Source organism: Pollachius pollachius, assembly GCF_949987615.1.
Source record: "Pollachius pollachius genome assembly, chromosome: 13".
Taxonomy (NCBI): domain Eukaryota; kingdom Metazoa; phylum Chordata; class Actinopteri; order Gadiformes; family Gadidae; genus Pollachius; species Pollachius pollachius.
The window spans coordinates 18,895,747-18,913,246 of NC_136946.1; the positions used below are offsets into that span (position 1 = coordinate 18,895,747).

The following is a 17,500-nucleotide window of genomic DNA, read 5'->3' on the forward strand; positions in this document are numbered from 1 at the left end:
AGCTCCCATATCCTCATATGCCACAAGATGGTGTAGATTAAATGGGACTGTTTTATTTATAAGTCCTTCCAGGAATAAAGTGATGTTTCACTTTGAAATGTGATGTGGGCTTGTGTGGTTGTTTCAGGGATAGCCCTACCGACTCACTACGCATGATTTAATTCCCTTTCCAAGTCGACCGTGTAGCACAAGTTACTGCTAAGATGATCATGTTGTATTCATTACTTTTTAAATGTCATTATTGGTTTTATTTGAATGTAAAAAACACCCAGTTAAAACGAGTTTGTTTACTCAGTTGCAACTTGATCATTTCATAGTGGAGGGGCAGTGGACTGAATGCTCATATGTGTGTGTGTGTAATCTCATAGTGGAGGGGCAGTGGACTGAATGCTCGTGTGTGTGTGTGTAATCTCATAGTGGAGGGGCAGTGGACTGAATGCTCATATGTGTGTGTGTTTGGTTTGTTTTGAAATGGTCTCCTCTGTATTCGCTCTATCTCTGATTCATATTTATTTTCACACCGAGACACGCAAAGGTCATTGGTTTGATTACTAAAGTAAGATCAGGATTAAGCTGCAGTATGTTTACCTGTAACTTTAGAAACACGGCCAACCTACTCATCAACGACATGTATTTGAGGTTAATGTTAACTTCATGTGTCCAGTCTGTGGTAAATGTTTGTATGAATGTTGGGAAAAAGTGACCTTTCTAAAAGGAAATAATACAGTCAAATGTTAATATTATTCCATTGATTCCCTCTCGTCAACAACAGACATGAGAGTATATGCAGATCATTCTAGGTCACTAAGATCTAGGAAGAACGTGCTCAGAATCCCAACCGTAAAGCCCCAATGCAGTAGTAATATGCCGTATGCATAGACTTGTATACATTTGCATTGGCCAACCTTTTGACTCCACCTTTCGATCAAAAGTGCCAATTATATTCCTGCAGACAATGCAGTATAAAAATATGTGCTGGGATTTGAATACTTTATCCCTCCATATCTCCAGCTTTCTTATCTCTATGAGGCCAGGAATCACATCTCATACCCATAAACACATAACTGTGTTTATTCAAATCTTGTCTTACTCCTGCTCCTATTGGGCATCAAAATGGTGCCCAATAGGCTATGGTGGTCTGCCACCATAGTCTTCTCAAATTCCCTTGGAAACCCTGACACAAGCTGAATTCATTTCCATTGTGCATCTCAGGGCACCCCAGGGTGCACTGTCATGGTCAATAAGCTGTTTCTGTCTGAGACACTTTGCTGAACGTTTGTGAGATATCAACAACCTGGTAAACTAGTGCGTTCAAAACGACTGGCCACTAAATACAGCCACACACTGTGACGGATACCACTCTCTCTCTCTCTCTCTCTCTCTCTCTCACTCTCACTCTCACTCTCTCTCTCTCTCTCTCTCTCTCTCTCTCTCTCTCTCACTCTCACTCTTACTCTTACTCTCACTCTCACTCTCTCTGGCTCTGTCTTTGTGGCAAAGATTTGCTATCAAAGTAGCTCTAGTCTCACATGATATCTCTGCATTACCATAGCCATTGCCTTTACACAGCGTTGTGTTTCTGCTGAACATAAGGATCATCTCTCTGGACACGATATGAACAGGCAGGCTGCAGTATTTTGAGTATTTTATTTATATGAGAGACAATAGAGACAAAGGTCTCATTTTTGCTGGGTGCAAACAAGAGTTGAAGTACAATGAAGTTAAATAATATATAAAACAAATTCATCAAAGAACAATTAACCATAAAGCGCATTAAAAACAAGAAGTGAAGCAAGGACAGCACTCTGATAAAACGTCCATTAAAAGTGTTTTAAAAGACTCTAAAGGTTTCCATCCATAACACAATCCTGTATTGAATTCCAAAGCGGAGATCAGAGACGTGGGGTAGTCTGGGAGTCTGCGTCACATGGCTGTGTAGATACGTATGATCGTAGAGGGGTGGTTGGTGAAGGCGGCCTTGGACTACATTTGGCTGCGGTGCGTCAGTGGCGTGGTGACACCCCCCCCAGGCCGAGGCAGTGGGGGGGGGGGGCCGGGTCAAATGTCTCCCACCACCAGCATCCTTCATGGAGATGCCACTCTGGACCATCCACTATATCATAGATATTGGACCACATCACCATGCATGATATATTGAATCCTAATTAAGGTTTACAGAAATTGAGGCAATTTGATTAGACCAATGCTTTCTTACTGATCCCTTTCATCAATCTAATCTAGAGGGCAATGGTCGATTGAACCAGGGAACGCTAGGATCTAAATAGTGCTGGAGCCATCGAGAGACACACATACAGAAACGATGTAGGGTGCGTTGAAACACATGAACTAATTAGCATTTTAATGTATTTATATGTAAATAAGGTGATCACAAGGTGATTATGGTACAGCACATCAGACAATCTATATATAATATATATATAGCGTCAACTTGTGTAGAGAGCTGTAGTGCTAAAGTGGAGCCTGCCCCGGGGTACTCCATAAAACCAGAGTTTGACGCAGCGTTCCGAAGCTATGGTGATGCCCTGGGAATGCTGTGGGTTAGGGGGGCCTTCAGCAGAACGGAGAGAGTTGCTTTGGCAAATGGACTATTGAATACACTATAGTGCTGGCGGGACCATGCATTTGGTTCCACTAAGATTTTATTGAGGTTTAAGGCTTCTTTTTTATTTTTAAACAAAAAACCTGAAGATAAAATGATTGTGGAAGCAAACCATTATGATCATGATCAATCATGTTCTGATAATCACTTTCCATTATGTTGGGGTTGTTGAAAATGCTTTACAAAGCATTCAAAATCCAAATACAATATTCAAAACACATATACGGGGGAATAAAAATGTATACCTTCATGTGATGCTGCATTCCCTGGAGTTAATGTCATGTCTTGAGATGTAGAGGGATCTATTTTTGAGGAGACTGGCTGTACTTCTGCTGAAACTTTGTTCCCTCTTCCTCCCGCAAATCTTTCTCCATATTTACCCTCTCTCTCGCTCTCTCTCTCTCTCTCTCTCTCTCTCTCTCTCAAACTGTCAGTTTGCCATCCGTGGCTGCACTGCTTTAAATTGCCTTCAAGGTTCAATCATTTCTACACTGCCTGTGATGGTTGTGCCCCAATCTTCTTTGCAGCGTGTAATTTTCCACTGTTAGGTTGTAATTTGTTCGACGCGTGGCTGTCGACGTTGATGAAAGACGTTGAGCTCATCGGAGCGTCAGAAGCATACACAAATCATAGTTAATCAATATTTAATCCCTGCATTCACCATTGAACGCTATTCATATCAGAAATTGGGACATCAACTAAAGGAACCCTGAATTTTAAGGGAGAAGGAGAAAGGCAGTAAAACAGCCTTCCTCCTTTTTAATCGAAATTTATTTTATTTATTCAACATCATAAAAAAATAAAAATATATTAATCTCTTACCTATATTAAAAAAATGTATAATCCTTGCTAGACCTGATCTCTTATTGTGAATGATATCTTTAATTTGTTCATTTATTCATTCTTGTTTTGGCGATGCGTCGAACAAGAAGAATCTCAAACAAATTAATTTAAACACAATTCAAATGTAATATAATAAATAGCACATTTGAATTGTCTTTCAAATGTTTTTGTTTGTGGTTCTTCTTGTGGTTTGAGATCGACTGGTTCTTTTTGTGACAATCTTTGTGACAGTTACTTTGACGGAAGACATAAAAAGTGTTTTGGCCTGGTGTTGGTGTTGGATGCTGTATTTGTCTTTGTATCGGCCGAAGGCGTCTCAGCCCATACCATTCCCACGGGATCCTGTGGGAACACAAGTGCTGTGGCGAGCTCAGTGTAAGTTCTGGCTCTGATCCCACTGTCTGTTCTGTCCCACAGAGTATCGCTGGAAGGCTGACGGGGTTCCCGCTCATCCCACCCACGGCGTGAAGCCCTCCCCACCCGAGCAGTGAGCCTCTTCTCCACCCGTCCCGACTGTCACCGCCACCACCGCTGACCCCCCCGTAGCAGGGATGTACCAGGAGGTGGCCTTCCTGGCTGGCAGCACGGAGCACCAGTTCACCAGCTTCCACTTCAACCCCCCGGACAACCCCCAGGAGGTGAGCTCCAAGAAGGGCCTGTACTACAAGCGGGCCCAGCTGCTGCTGCTCCAGCCCCAGCAGCGCCACCCCCCGCGCGATGACCACCCCGGAGACGACTCGGCCTCCCCCTCGGCCATCATCAACGTGGGCGGCATCAAGTACCGCATCCCCTGGTCCACGCTGGACGAGTTCCCCCTGACGCGGCTGGGCCGTCTGCGCGGCTGCAGCAGCGAGGCGGAGATCATGGCGGTGTGCGACGACTACGACGGCCGGCGCAACGAGTACTTCTTCGACCGCAGCCCGTCGGCCTTCCGCACCATCGTCACCTTCCTGGCGGCCGGCAAGCTGCGGCTGCTGCGGGAGATGTGCGCCCTGTCCTTCCAGGAGGAGCTGCTCTACTGGGGCGTGGAGGAGCAGAGCCTGGACTGGTGCTGCCTGCGCAAGCTGCGCCTCCGGCAGGAGGAGTACAAGGAGCAGCGGCGGCTGGAGGAGGAGGAGGAGGCCGCCGCCGCCGCCGAGCTGACGGGCGCGTCCCCGTCCGGCGAGGAGGAGCCGTCCCCGCCGGGGGCCACGCCCGGGGCCGGGGCGGGGACGGCGGCGGTGGTGGTGGTGGTGGGGCCGGCCGGGGCCGGGGCCGTCCAGGAGGAGGAGGGCCAGGGAGGGGGCTGCATGCGGCAGCTGCGGGACATGGTGGAGAACCCGCACTCGGGGGTCCCGGGGAAGGTGTTCGCCTGCCTGTCGGTGGTGTTCGTGGCCATCACCGCCATCACGCTGTGCATCAGCACCATGCCCGACCTCCGGGAGGAAGAGGAGAGGGTGAGTCTCTGCTAGTGAACCGCCCCGTGATCTCACGTTGATGGCTCATTGTCATAAACACACGCTGTTAATGTTGAATGAACAATTCTGATGAGTCAATCTTTAGGGACGGCAGGCTGGGACCCTATACCCCTCTGTTCATGGCGGGCTGGGACCCTATACCCCTCTGTTCATGGCGGGCTGGGACCCTATACCCCTCTGTTCATGGCGGGCTGGGACCCTATACCCCTCTGTTCATGGCGGGCTGGGACCCTATACCCCTCTGTTCATGGCGGGCTGGGATCCTATATCCTTCTGTTAAGAGCCACAGGGATTAAAGTGCCTTGAGTAATGTTGATGAAGTCAATCAAGTTTTCCAGATTTAGACTAATAATTGTAATTCTTAACTGAGGTCAAGGACGTCCGTAGTCTGACAGTAAAGCATGCTCTTTATAAAAGGCATTTCAAAGGCTGAAATCACAAGATGGACTAAATCTCAGAGAATCACCTCATCACCTAACTCTCGAATCTCGCCTACCCATCTCATCTAAATATCTGACTGATCTCAGCTGCAACTGGTAGAAATATGCATATTGTATAAAAGTAGTGAATGCAATTGTATGTTTTTCATTTTTCAAACCCGTTGCGTTTGACTTTGGCATTGTTTAGAAAGGACGAATGGCGCAGATCGCAGCGGCCACTCTTGAGATCTGTGAGTGTCTGAGTGTGAGACATCCTACGAACGTAGTTTATGACAGGGAAACACTATTAAACATTAGGACATTGCAAGTGAGTAACATCGCTGGCATTCGCTGGCATCTGGACACACTACGCAAACACAGGATACTAGCGGACACTGCGCCCGCAACTACCCGGAGGAGGAAGCAGCAGAGACGGGGTGGACGTAAACCGAAGCAGGGAAAGAGGGCTGGCATCAAAGCTAGGCTAAAAGCTAACCCCACCAGACCAGCAGTGCCGACAATCCTACTCTCCAACATCCGATCCCTCGAAAACAAACTGGATGAGCTCCGTCTGCTGAGAGGATCACGCAAGGTATGGAGAGACTGCTGTCTACTTATTTTTAGAGTCCTGGTTACATGAAAACATTCCGGACGAGGCTAAAGGGAACAACACTCTTCAGAGCGGACAGAAACGCAGCGAGCTCCGGTAAGAGCAGAGGCGGGGGGCTATGCATTTATATCAACAAAGACGTGTGTAAAAGCTACGTCGGTGGCTCAACACTGCCCTGAACTGGTGGAATTTTCAATCGTGATCTGTCGGACAAGGGAATTCACCAGTGTGATTGTAGTAGCTGTTTACATAGCCCCTAGTTCCAGCGCCAAAGCTAACGAGGTACTCCACCCCCTGTAGGCTATGATGTCTTCAACGCACTGTTGAGAAAAACACCCGGACAGCTTTGTGGTTGTTGCAGGAGACTTCAACCACATTAGCTTAAAAACTGTGCTCCCCAGATTCAAGCAGTTTGTGGACTTTAAAACAATAGGAGCAAATATACTTGATCTGGTCTATTCCAACACTGCTGAGGCATACAAGGCCATTCCTCAACCCCATCTTGGCCTTTCAGACCATAAATCTGTGCTGCTGGTTCCAGCTTACAAACCCAGGCTGATACGGGCCAGGGCAACCCAGTCACACATCAGGGTGTGGCCAGATGGAGCAGTCTCAGCGCTGCAGGACTGTTTTAAATGCACTGACTGGGAGATTTTTAAAATAGCAGCATCTCACGGTGAGCATCACATCAACATTAACATTGAGGAATATGCTGAAATGGTGATGGGCTACATTGCCAAGTGCACAGAGGATGTTACTGAGATGAAGACCTATATAGTACGTAACAACCAAAAACACTGAATGACTGCTGAGGTACGTCAGCTGTCAAAGGCTCAGGAAGCTGCGTACAGAGGAGGAGACAAGGCCGCTCTCTGCTCAGCCAGATCAGCTCTCTCCAGAGGGATCAGAGCAGCGAAAAAGACGCCATGCAGGGTAAATCCAGGAGAAGCTCTGTAGCACAGGAAACACCAGGCAAATGCGGCAGGGGAGTCAACAAATCACTCAGTACAAGACCAGGCAGAGGATTGAGGACAGTGATGTTTCTCTCCCAGACAGACTCAATGACTTTTTTGCCCGGTTTGAGGCACCAGGGGGGCCAATGAGAGGTGGGCTCTCCCCTCCATCCGGTCAGCCACCTGTGTTCATCAGCCCAGCCGACACAAGGAGAACCCTGGCCAAGACCAACCCTCGGAAAGCAGCCGGCCCGGACAACGTCCCGGGGAGGGCGCTCCAAGCCTGTGCTGATGAGCTGACAGATGTCGTAACAGACATTTTCAACATCTCTCTCTGTCAAGCCACAGTACCCAGATGCTTCAAAACATCCATCATCGTTCCAGTTGCTGTGTCCTGTCTAAATGACTATCGTCCTGTCGCATTGACCCCAATAGTGATGAAGTGTTTTGAACAGTTAATCAAACCACACATCACACCCAGCCTACCTGCATCACTGGATCCACATCAGTATGCCTACCGCTCAAACTGCTCCACAAAGGATGTGATATCCACCACCCTGCATACAGTACTCACCCATCTAGAACAGAGAGACACCTATGCTAGAATCCTGTATGTTGACTTCAGCTCTGCATTTAACACCATCATGCCGCAGTGACTGATGGAGAAACTTCTCCTCCTGGGCCTAAACCCCACCCTCTGTCACTGGATACTGGATTTCCTGTTGGAGCGACCGCAGTCAGTTCGTGTTGGGAAAAACATCTCCAAATCCATCACACTGAGTACAGGATCCCCCCAGGGTTTTGTGCTCAGTCCACTGCTGTACACCCTGCTCATGACTGTGTGCCAAGGCACAAGAACAACATGATCGTTAAGTTTGCAGACGACACTACAGTTGTGGGTCTCATTCACAAAAAAGAGGAATCCAGTTACAGAGAGAAGGTCAACCTGTTTGAGATCTGGTGCAGAGGAAAGAACCTGGTGCTCAATGCGGAAAAGACCAAGGAAATGATCGTGGACTTCTGTAGATCACAACCAAAGCACGCACCCCTCTGCATCAGCAATCTTGAAGTGGAAAAGGTGGAGAACATCAAGTTCCTGGGAGTACAGATCTCTGACAACCTTTCTTGGTCCAAAAACACCACTGGACTAGTGAAGCGAGCCCAACAGAGACTGTACTTCCTGAGGAAACTCCAACAGGCCTCACTACCTTCCAGCATCCTCACCACATTCTACAGGGGGGCAGCTGGCGTACGCCATCTCTACCTGGTTCTCCAGCTGCAGTGCGGCGGACAAAAAGGCCCTGCAGAGAGTGGTGAGAACAGCAGAAAAGGTCATTGGAGCCTCACTTACCTCTGTCCAGGACATACTCCTGAGCTGCTGCAGGAATAGGGCCCAGAAAAAAGTGAGAGACCCCTCTCACCCTCTGAACAGCTTCTTTCAGCTCCTACCCTCCAAGAAGCGCTATCGCAGCACAAGATGATCCACCACCAGGCTGCTGAACAGCTTCCTGCATCAAGCTGTCAGGGTGCTCAACACACCAGCGTCCTAGATCTCCTCACTGGACTCACTGGACTTGCACACATCACTTTAAATAATTTTTAATCTGTTGCACTTTATCTATTTATTAGAGCATTTTAAATGTATTTTTTATTCAGTGCATATACGCATATTATGTTATGGTCTTTTAGCTATTTTAGCTATTGAGCTACATCTATTTTATTCATCATTGGGATGTATGTATGAAATGAATGTGTGGGAATGTATGTAATGACAATAGATTTGATTTGATTTGATTTTCTTATGTGTGGCCTAGCACTTGAGACGTCGACAAAAATGGTGTTATGGTATTTGGAAAGGAAGCTGTAAAGACCGGTTGTATCGAAAGACTTCAATTGGATCAACCAAATAACCAATGGGACCAAGACAGCCTAAAGTGCTGTTGAGCAAGAGTTGAGAGAAAAACTGGACTTTGAATTTCAATGAAATGGGCATGCTGCTCTGTAAACTCAGTTAGGTTGAAACAGATACCATGCTTTACAATGAGTGGGCCACATCACTATATATGATATATTGAATCCTAGTTAGGCTTTACAGAAATGTAGGCAATTTGATTGGACCACTGCTGGAGTAATTCTTATCAATAGAGGGCTTACCGACCCATTTCACCAATCTAATCAAGAGGGAAGAGGAGTCGACGGCACAGCGCAACCTTAGGATCGAAATAATGCCGGAGCCAGCGAGAGACACACATACACACACTATGTAGGGTGCGTTGAAACGCATGAAATAATTAGCATTGTAATGTATTTGAACCCAAAATAAAAGATGAAAGAGGTAAAAGGAAAAGCAGCGAGCCCAAAGGGAAGAAGATCAAATTCTGGGCATTCTTCCTGGGTTTCTCTGGTGCACTGCAGATCGTGCATAGCTTTCTGGTCACAATGAGATAGCATGAGCCCCCTTATCCATTGATCCCTGGAGAATAGAAACGCACATGTGCATATCTATGCATTCAATGTCAACACAAAAATGGAATACGACTGGCATATAAAAATAAAACTCAACATACAGTTTAAGTATCCTTTTGTTAAACCTCACCAGATCAGGTTTTTTTTCTCTCTCTCTCTCTCTCTCTCTCTCTCTCTCTCTCTCTCTCTCTCTCTCTCTCTCTCTCTCTCTCTCTCTCTCTCTCTCTCTCTCTCTCTCTCTCTCTCTCTCCCCCCACCATCAAGAGTAGTGACTTGAGTGTTGAAGGTGGCTGAGAGATAGGTGTGAGATATCTTAGTGTCGTGGATCTACCAGGTACAGCCATCATCGGAGTGACGGTGTGTGTATCAACATGCACGTGACTCGATTCCCTTTACGCCTTTGTGTCCGCTTCAGATGACATTATACACTGGAAGTGCTCAGAGTACGGTGGCGAGAGTGGTTCTCAACGCCATGCGATCAGGGTAGTGCAGAGGCCATTTCACCCCATTTCCTCCCTGGTTAAATCCAGAAGGACATTGGTTACGTGAGGACACTGCTCTGGGTATCGGCTCTCTTGTATCAAAGTGGCCTGTGCAAGTACATCCACCAGCCGAGGAGCGCCGGGAAAAGGCAAGCAGTGATGTTCACTGCAGAGGCACTGATGTTTGATCCTTCAAGATCCTCAACCACTGACAGCTGTGGACTCCCATATATTCAGGTCACCCAGAGATCCATTTGGCCAGAAATAGATACATTTACATTTTAGTCATTCAGAGTCGAAGGTCCTTCTATCCAGAGCTATTTGATAGTAAATTCTGATTAATGCACCTTCTAAATACTTCTGGCCAGCCAAGTCATTCCAGGTTTTGATCCAAATAGCTGTCCCCGCTGTATGTGAAGAGACCAAGCAGGCTAAACATCCAGTATCTTCCATGATTGGCTGCTTCGTCTTGGTCCTGAGAACAAGGGATTCTCGTCATTCATGCTCTGTGGATTTTTGACCTAAAAGAAATGCGGTAAACGTTGCCAGTTTCGTTTTTTAAATGTAATTTCCATACATGTTTGAAAAAAAATGGCAAAGGAAATTCTAATCATTTTCATAAGCAACAACACAACTAAATGAAATGCAAAGAACACTTAAGCTTCCTTAAGCTTAAGCTTACGATCTGTTGTGGTTTTAACCATTCAACATGTTTCCCATAAGAACAACTCTTTGTTGTAAATCGTTAATTAGCTCCAGTGGAATCGAAGTAGAATTAAAGTCAACTTACATGTATCTCATGGAGTTCAGCTAGTTCAGGTGGGATCCTCCAGCACACACTGATTGTTGTTTATAAATCATGGCGACGTTGACATAAAAGTCATCTTCCCCTGCACATTATTTAGCCTCCATGTGGAGTATGCAGTCTACCATGTGCCCGTGAGACTGAACACACACTTTACAAGCAGCCTCAGGAAGAATAATCAATATTTATATTTGTACGGGTGTGTCCTCCAATCATCACTTCAGTTTCCCCGTTTGCAAAAATCCCTCAGAGTTGTTTATTTTTCTAATTGTAATTCATTATAAACGTGCTCCACTTCCAGAGAGGAATATAAAATAAGCTCATTATTGTCAGATAAAAAGATGATTATGCAAATGAGCCATGAAACGTAATCCTGTTTTTGGGGTACAGTCAGCTTGTTTATAAAACCTTCCACCAGACCAGTCGATGAGATGGAGGCTATGAAAAGCAGATGTATATTCAGCATTACAGTCACATTCTAATTTCTGTTTCATGCTACAAAATATTACTGTTCCTACATATACTGTATATATCATATCATATATACTATAAACTATATACTGTGTATACGTTCATCGTGAACATCTGATGTTCAACTTGGGCAAAGCATGCCGCTTTCATGAAAAAGAGAGCCCTTAAATTGCACTACACTCCGTCTTGCAATTTCTACGAAAACAGATTTTCCAAGAGAGCTCCGATATATTTTCCCAGTGTTGTTATGTAAACAGCAAAGTAGCTTAACCTGGAATCCAATTAATTGCAAAACAACCAGCCAAAACATTCCTTGTTAATTCAAACCAAATGGGAAAAAGGTGTGACCTCGGTCGCACTCTTTGAACATTCAACTCTCACAAGCCCCCACACATATCCTGTTGGATGTGAGACTCATCTGAGTCAATAGGTCCTCTGCTCTCTCATCATTCCCTCTTTTAGATCCATCTGCTGATCCGTCGACAGCGCCCCACGGCCCGAGCCTCTGACACTTCGGAGGACCTTCTTAGGCCCTCACCTCGGGGCTTTATCCAGCCCAGGCACACACACACACGCCACACACACACACACTCACCGGCCTCCCCTACAATCCCGTAAGTTATCGCGCATCCCTCGGGTGTGTGCGCCGTGTGTTTGGGAGCGTGTGTGCGCGGCGCGTCCTCGCAGAGCCGAGGAGCTTCAAAGAGGGCTGAATAAATCAGAGGCAACAAAAAGTGTGCGCTCGCTGCATCTCCTCATTTTAATTTTCAATTAGCAGATAAAACTCCCCGTGAAACCCCCCTCCCCCTCCCCCTCGCTCTCCGCTGAAGGGAGGCGGTGGTGGGGGGGGAGAGACACAGCACACGCCTCTACTGTGTCTCAGTGGGACTCACTTGATCTGCCCCCCCCCCCCATCCAATACCCCACCCTCTACCACCACCCACCCCAACCCCCTCTGTCCTCCGCAGGGGCGTGGAGGGGGGCGGTTGTTTTGCGCCTGTCTCCTGTCAGCGTCGAGTCGTCCAAAGGCTGTTCATTGAAGCGCTCTTTTCTGTTGTGAGTGTCGAGCACCGGCGCTAACAGGGCTAAACACTCTGGCCGGCGTGGAGACCCTATAGTTCATCTGGCGCGAGGCCAGCACTAATTAGGAGCGCAGCACTTTGCTGCGGCCACCCACCCCCCCCCCCCCGGATCACCCGTCAGCCCTCGCTGCCATGAGCCAGAGGGGCGAGCTAATTACCTGAGCCCTGGCTGAAGTCCGCTTCTACACTGGTAATCAAACTAATTAAACGATCACTTTAGCGCCAATGCCCGTATCCAGGGATTAACAATACATTTTCCCCTGATTACCTGCGTATTTTTAGAGGCATCACATGCACAAATAACAACTTTGGACTCTTAGTCGCCAACATCTTCCAAGTGTAGCGGCCTCCGCCCTTGGTATGCACAAGGGAAGGAAGTTGTTAAACATACAGGGGGGCACAATAACAAGATAAACGGTAGAATGAACTGTGACATACCAACACATAATTTAGTTTTAATGTTCAACGCTTCTGTAAGGATCCTGCATTTCCCTCCCGATATAATGTTGTATAGAAATCTAACCAAATGCCCCAGAATAAAATTTCATGAAGAGTATAAGGTCTTGTTTACCCAGATGGCGTATTGTAGACTATCTATTTTCCTCAGTATAATTGAGGGAAAGCTATAAAAAGCTATGATGACCAGAGAGTCCATTGGACAGCTTTCAGGTATTTTGTATATTTTATCCGCTCTTTTGTCGACACAACTAAGTAGGCTAACTGGACAGAGAGGCAGGCTAACTCTGGACAGAGAGGGGGCTCACTCTGGACAGAGAGGGGGCTCACTCTGGACAGAGAGGGGGCTCACTCTGGACAGAGAGGCGGCTCACTCTGGACAGAGAGGGGACTCACTCTGGACAGAGAGGCAGGCTAACTCTGGACAGAGAGGGGGCTCACTCTGGACAGAGAGGCGCCCTGGTGTGCAGAGTTACAGAGCAGACCTTAAAAAGCCTTCATGGTGACTGGTGTTTGATGATGGGATCAAGCGATCGATGAGTTCCCCCTCCCCCAGTTATTCACCTTACTCTTCCCTTTACATCCCTTCTCCTTCCGCCCCCAGGGGAGTCGTAAACACTCCACCACATCATCATCACATCCAAAAAAGATCTTGGAAGTGAACTCAATGTTGTCCATAAGGCCAAAACCCCATTGGTAGCAGTAAAAGACTCACCGCCGAGGGATAATCTCCTATTGGTTTTGTGCGCTAAAGCAGTGCTAATCCACAAACGGTGTGAATTATTACCACAAAGCTATCTCTAATACTCTCCTCCCCGGGTACAGGTTGGGACTTAGAGAAGCAAAGTGTGTGCGTGAGGCTTTCCAAACCAGGGTTGAATTTCCTTTCAGAGTCGTGTCTGCGTCTCGTTGCCAAGGACTTCTGGATGACTTCCAGCTCCCAAGGCTTTTGCCACACAGCATACGCTTGAGTGACAAGGGAGACATCTGTTGCTCGCTCCATCGCAAACGGCAGCACGTCGACTCTTAAGGCAGCGATTGGAGCACAATGACACCATTACGCTGTGGCCCCACTCCTACCTGATGGTACACCTGACATCAGTGAGCGCATATGGTTCGGTTCAAGTTATGGTCGGTCATAACATTAGAATATATTTGCTATGACGTAGAGGCGGGCAATTCGTTGGCCATAATCAGATTTCCTGCCATTTTTGTGCTCCACCCGTGGCACTCAGCCAAATGATGTCATCACTTGTTAGCTCAATTACTAATGTAATGTGAGGGTTCGGTATGTGGTGGTGGATCACTTTTTATGAGAATAAACAGCAGGATGGAGACGGATGACTTTCTCAAGCGGTACCAATCAGAAGCTAGAACTTAGACTGAGGTAAACGTGAGGGAATCAGAGAGGCAGATTCAACAGAATATCCTGACTGTGGTAAATATGTAAACATGTAAATGTGTAAATAATAATTGTGTAACATAAATATGTAAATGATTAACTGACTCATTGTAAATACATTTCTAGTAAATTAACTCAAATATAAATTATATTAACTTCTTCTACATCTTTGAAACATGAATTAACTTCTAAACCTTACACTAATAACTCTCTGAACCTCTGAGTCACTGATCTGTTACGAGGGAGGCTACACCAGCACTTGGAACCCACTCCATTGCTTTTAATGAACAGTGTGGATTGTTATCTGGAATACATCATGCCTAAGAGCATGTTGGATACACAGACAATTGAAAGACTCATCCCGACGTTCCAGGAAGTAGGGGAGTAAGGTCTAGCAGGTTTAATCTCCCAGACAAAAAAACATGTGATATGTGAGAGAAACAGATTGGGGACTGGGAGCAAGATCAGGATGTTCTCGTGAGGCTCCATCCTGACTAGAAGTTGGTGGAATGTGGTGCTTCCATAGGGAAAGGCAGATTGGAGAATTTTTAAAGTCGTAAATGACAGCGCATCCCGCCAATTGGTTAATTTGTTTCTAGACCATTAATCAGCCATAAGGGGATGGCTGCTGTTTCCAGATACACAGAAATACATATGATAACACACACACACACACACACACACACACACACACACACACACACACGCTCACGCACACACACACACGCTCACGCACACACACACACGCTCACACTCACTCACGTACATACACACGTAAACACACACACACACACACACACACAAACAAACACACACATACGCTCATTATCACTAACAGACACACTAACACAGACACAAAAACAGCCAGTTGTTACAGCTGAGAGAGAGAGAGAGAGAGAGAGAGAGAGAGAGAGAGAGAGAGAGAGAGAGAGAGAGAGAGAGAGAGACAGAGTGAGAGAGAGAGACAGAGTGAGACAGAGTGAGATGCAAAGAGAGAGAAAGAGACAGGGAGAGAGAGACAGAGAGGAAGATTTGCATTACATTATGTAACTGTGCTTTTTATGAAAATCACACTCAAAACCGTAATCCTCAATCACGATTATATGATGGAGATTGCTGTCGATCTACGCAATGTTTACCAATCTTTGGACGTCACGTTGTAAATCCCAACCCATGGGAAGCATGGCGTTGCTCCAAATAATGTCAGTTAGTGTCAGGGCCGCAATTCTGTTATCCCTTGATGGATCGGTACACAAGAGAACAGGCTTGGTTCCTCAACAGCCACATAGCAGCAACAATACAAGATAAAGTAAATAAAGACAAGTAAAAATTAAAATATGTAACTAAAAATAAGTGAAAATAAGTAAAAATAAGTCGCAGCATCAATAGATAGACACAATAGACACAGTAATAAATAATAATAATAATAATAATAATAATAATAATAATAATAATTAAATAAAGTAAATAATAGTAAGTAGAGAAAACTAACACAGTGGTAATAATTAATAATATGTAATGAGGTGTAGTGAAGTGTATTATAAAGTGTTCAAATGATAGTGATGGTTTCAGAGTTGGAGAGTACAATGGAGGGTCCAGGGTCAAAGATTCATGTTTGGCTGACCCAAGCTCTTCTGCATCAAAGTATTGAATAAGCTACTCTACGTGTCACAGGGCAGTGCTTGAGCAACCTCCTTCAGTGACGGCTGACCCACAAGGCTGATTATAGATTGTATCACTGAGATTAAATGACATGCTACACATTGTTGTATTATTTTCTTTCTGAGATACAAAGTGATGACGCTAGGGTCATTTCCAGGTCAAATTCAACAACATACCTTTACCATAATACCATAATCTACATTCGTAAGATCCTGAATTGCCAGAAAAAACATGATTTCAAGGTATTACATTTGATATAGCTGTACAAAGAGCAGGGCCGCTGCTGGCCGTTTCGGTGCCCTACGCGAGCAGGGGGGGGGGGAAACCTCTTTTTATATATTAGGTAAAAACATATAATTTCCGAAATTGAGTGATAGGTTATGCAATTAAGAAAAAACAACGGTGGGCCTCTTCATAACTAATTTATATATTTTTTTAATTCAATAATGTAATAATTATTTTTATTTTTTTATTTTTTTTTACAAACCATACTTTTTGGTGCCCCCCCCCAGGTACTTGGTGCCCTACGCACTCTGTGTACTCTGCGTATAGGGAGCGGCGGGCCTGACAAAGAGGATGTTTCACGACCCCTGCCGTTGAGGCTTAGGGCCAGTTTTGATTTGCAGGATGAGCATTTTAGCAATCCATCAATCAATACATCCAATATCTAAATACATGTGTTTGGGAGATGAGTACCTTTTCCTGTGTTCCACACACACAGGAAAAGGTGCAATCTTATCAACTACCAGTATGTCTGAGACATTCAATTCTGATTATAACAAATGGAAATGTGGAATATGTTTGTGTATGTGTGCGCGTGCATCCAGGCAGACCAGACTCTGATCTTAAGGTTTCCCTCCATCCCTGCATTAAATAGCACAAGAAAGATAATAACAATGTGTAGAAATAATGTTTGATTGATGACTTGAACAATCATTTCTGAATAATAACTTCAAGGGAAACCCGTTTCCATCTCTTTGTACTCCACTACACACTCACGTCAGTTATAGAGCGTGTCTGTTTCGGTAGCTCCGCTATACTTTCTCTGGCAGAACAACCACTGCTGGAAAAAACATCATTCACTGCTTTGGATTCGAGTGCTTGCATATGCCGCCCATGTGTCTCAGGAGCCAATAATAGGAAATAGGCTCAATCACTGATGTGTTACCTCGTAAATGTTTTTACATTGTCAAATATGCCCGTCTTATGCCAGCCTTTTTCCCGGCATGGTCTGCGTGTTCACACTGACGGCTTGATTTCGCTCCCCAATATACCCTCTCAGACCCTTCATACTGGCGGTTTCATTTTCATGTAAATACAATTAGACTGCTTCACGGTTCCAGGGGCGGGGGCATGGGTAGAGGTGTTGTTGCGTTGTCTCAGAGACAACAGAGACAACGCAGCAAAATCAACATGAGTAGTTAACTGTGAAACCCGCGAGCTGCTGACCATCATGGGAGAGAATGTGAGTTGCATTTAACGAAGACGGGGAAATATGGTGCGATCTACGAGAAAGTACCTGAGGAACTTTCCTTACGAGGCTTTTGTCGGGATAAATAACAAGTGGTCACCAAATTAAAGAATTTGATGGCATTTTTGCACTTGTAAATAGTTAATCACGTATGTGGCTTACACTCAGATATAGTCTTCACATTATTTTATGCGAGTGGCTTAGATAATTAAAAAATTAAAACATTCGGAGTATGCACATTTTCTGAGGAGGTCTCTGTGCGTAGTACTAACTTCTAAACCGTACACTAATAACACTCTGA

General features: G+C 45.6%; 1 protein-coding gene across 1 annotated transcript in view; it reads left to right on the forward strand.

The window, feature by feature from the left end:
• kcng2 (potassium voltage-gated channel, subfamily G, member 2) overlaps positions 1 to 17,500 on the forward strand; it is a gene marked incomplete at its 3' end in the record, with an annotated part of 29,434 nt that overhangs the window by 3,029 nt on the left and 8,905 nt on the right. Inside the window, exon 2 of the mRNA XM_079748985.1 lies at positions 3,881 to 4,899. Coding sequence (XP_079605111.1) covers positions 4,015 to 4,899 — 885 coding nt within the window. The 5' untranslated portion in view covers positions 3,881 to 4,014. The remainder of the gene's footprint in view (positions 1 to 3,880; positions 4,900 to 17,500) is intronic.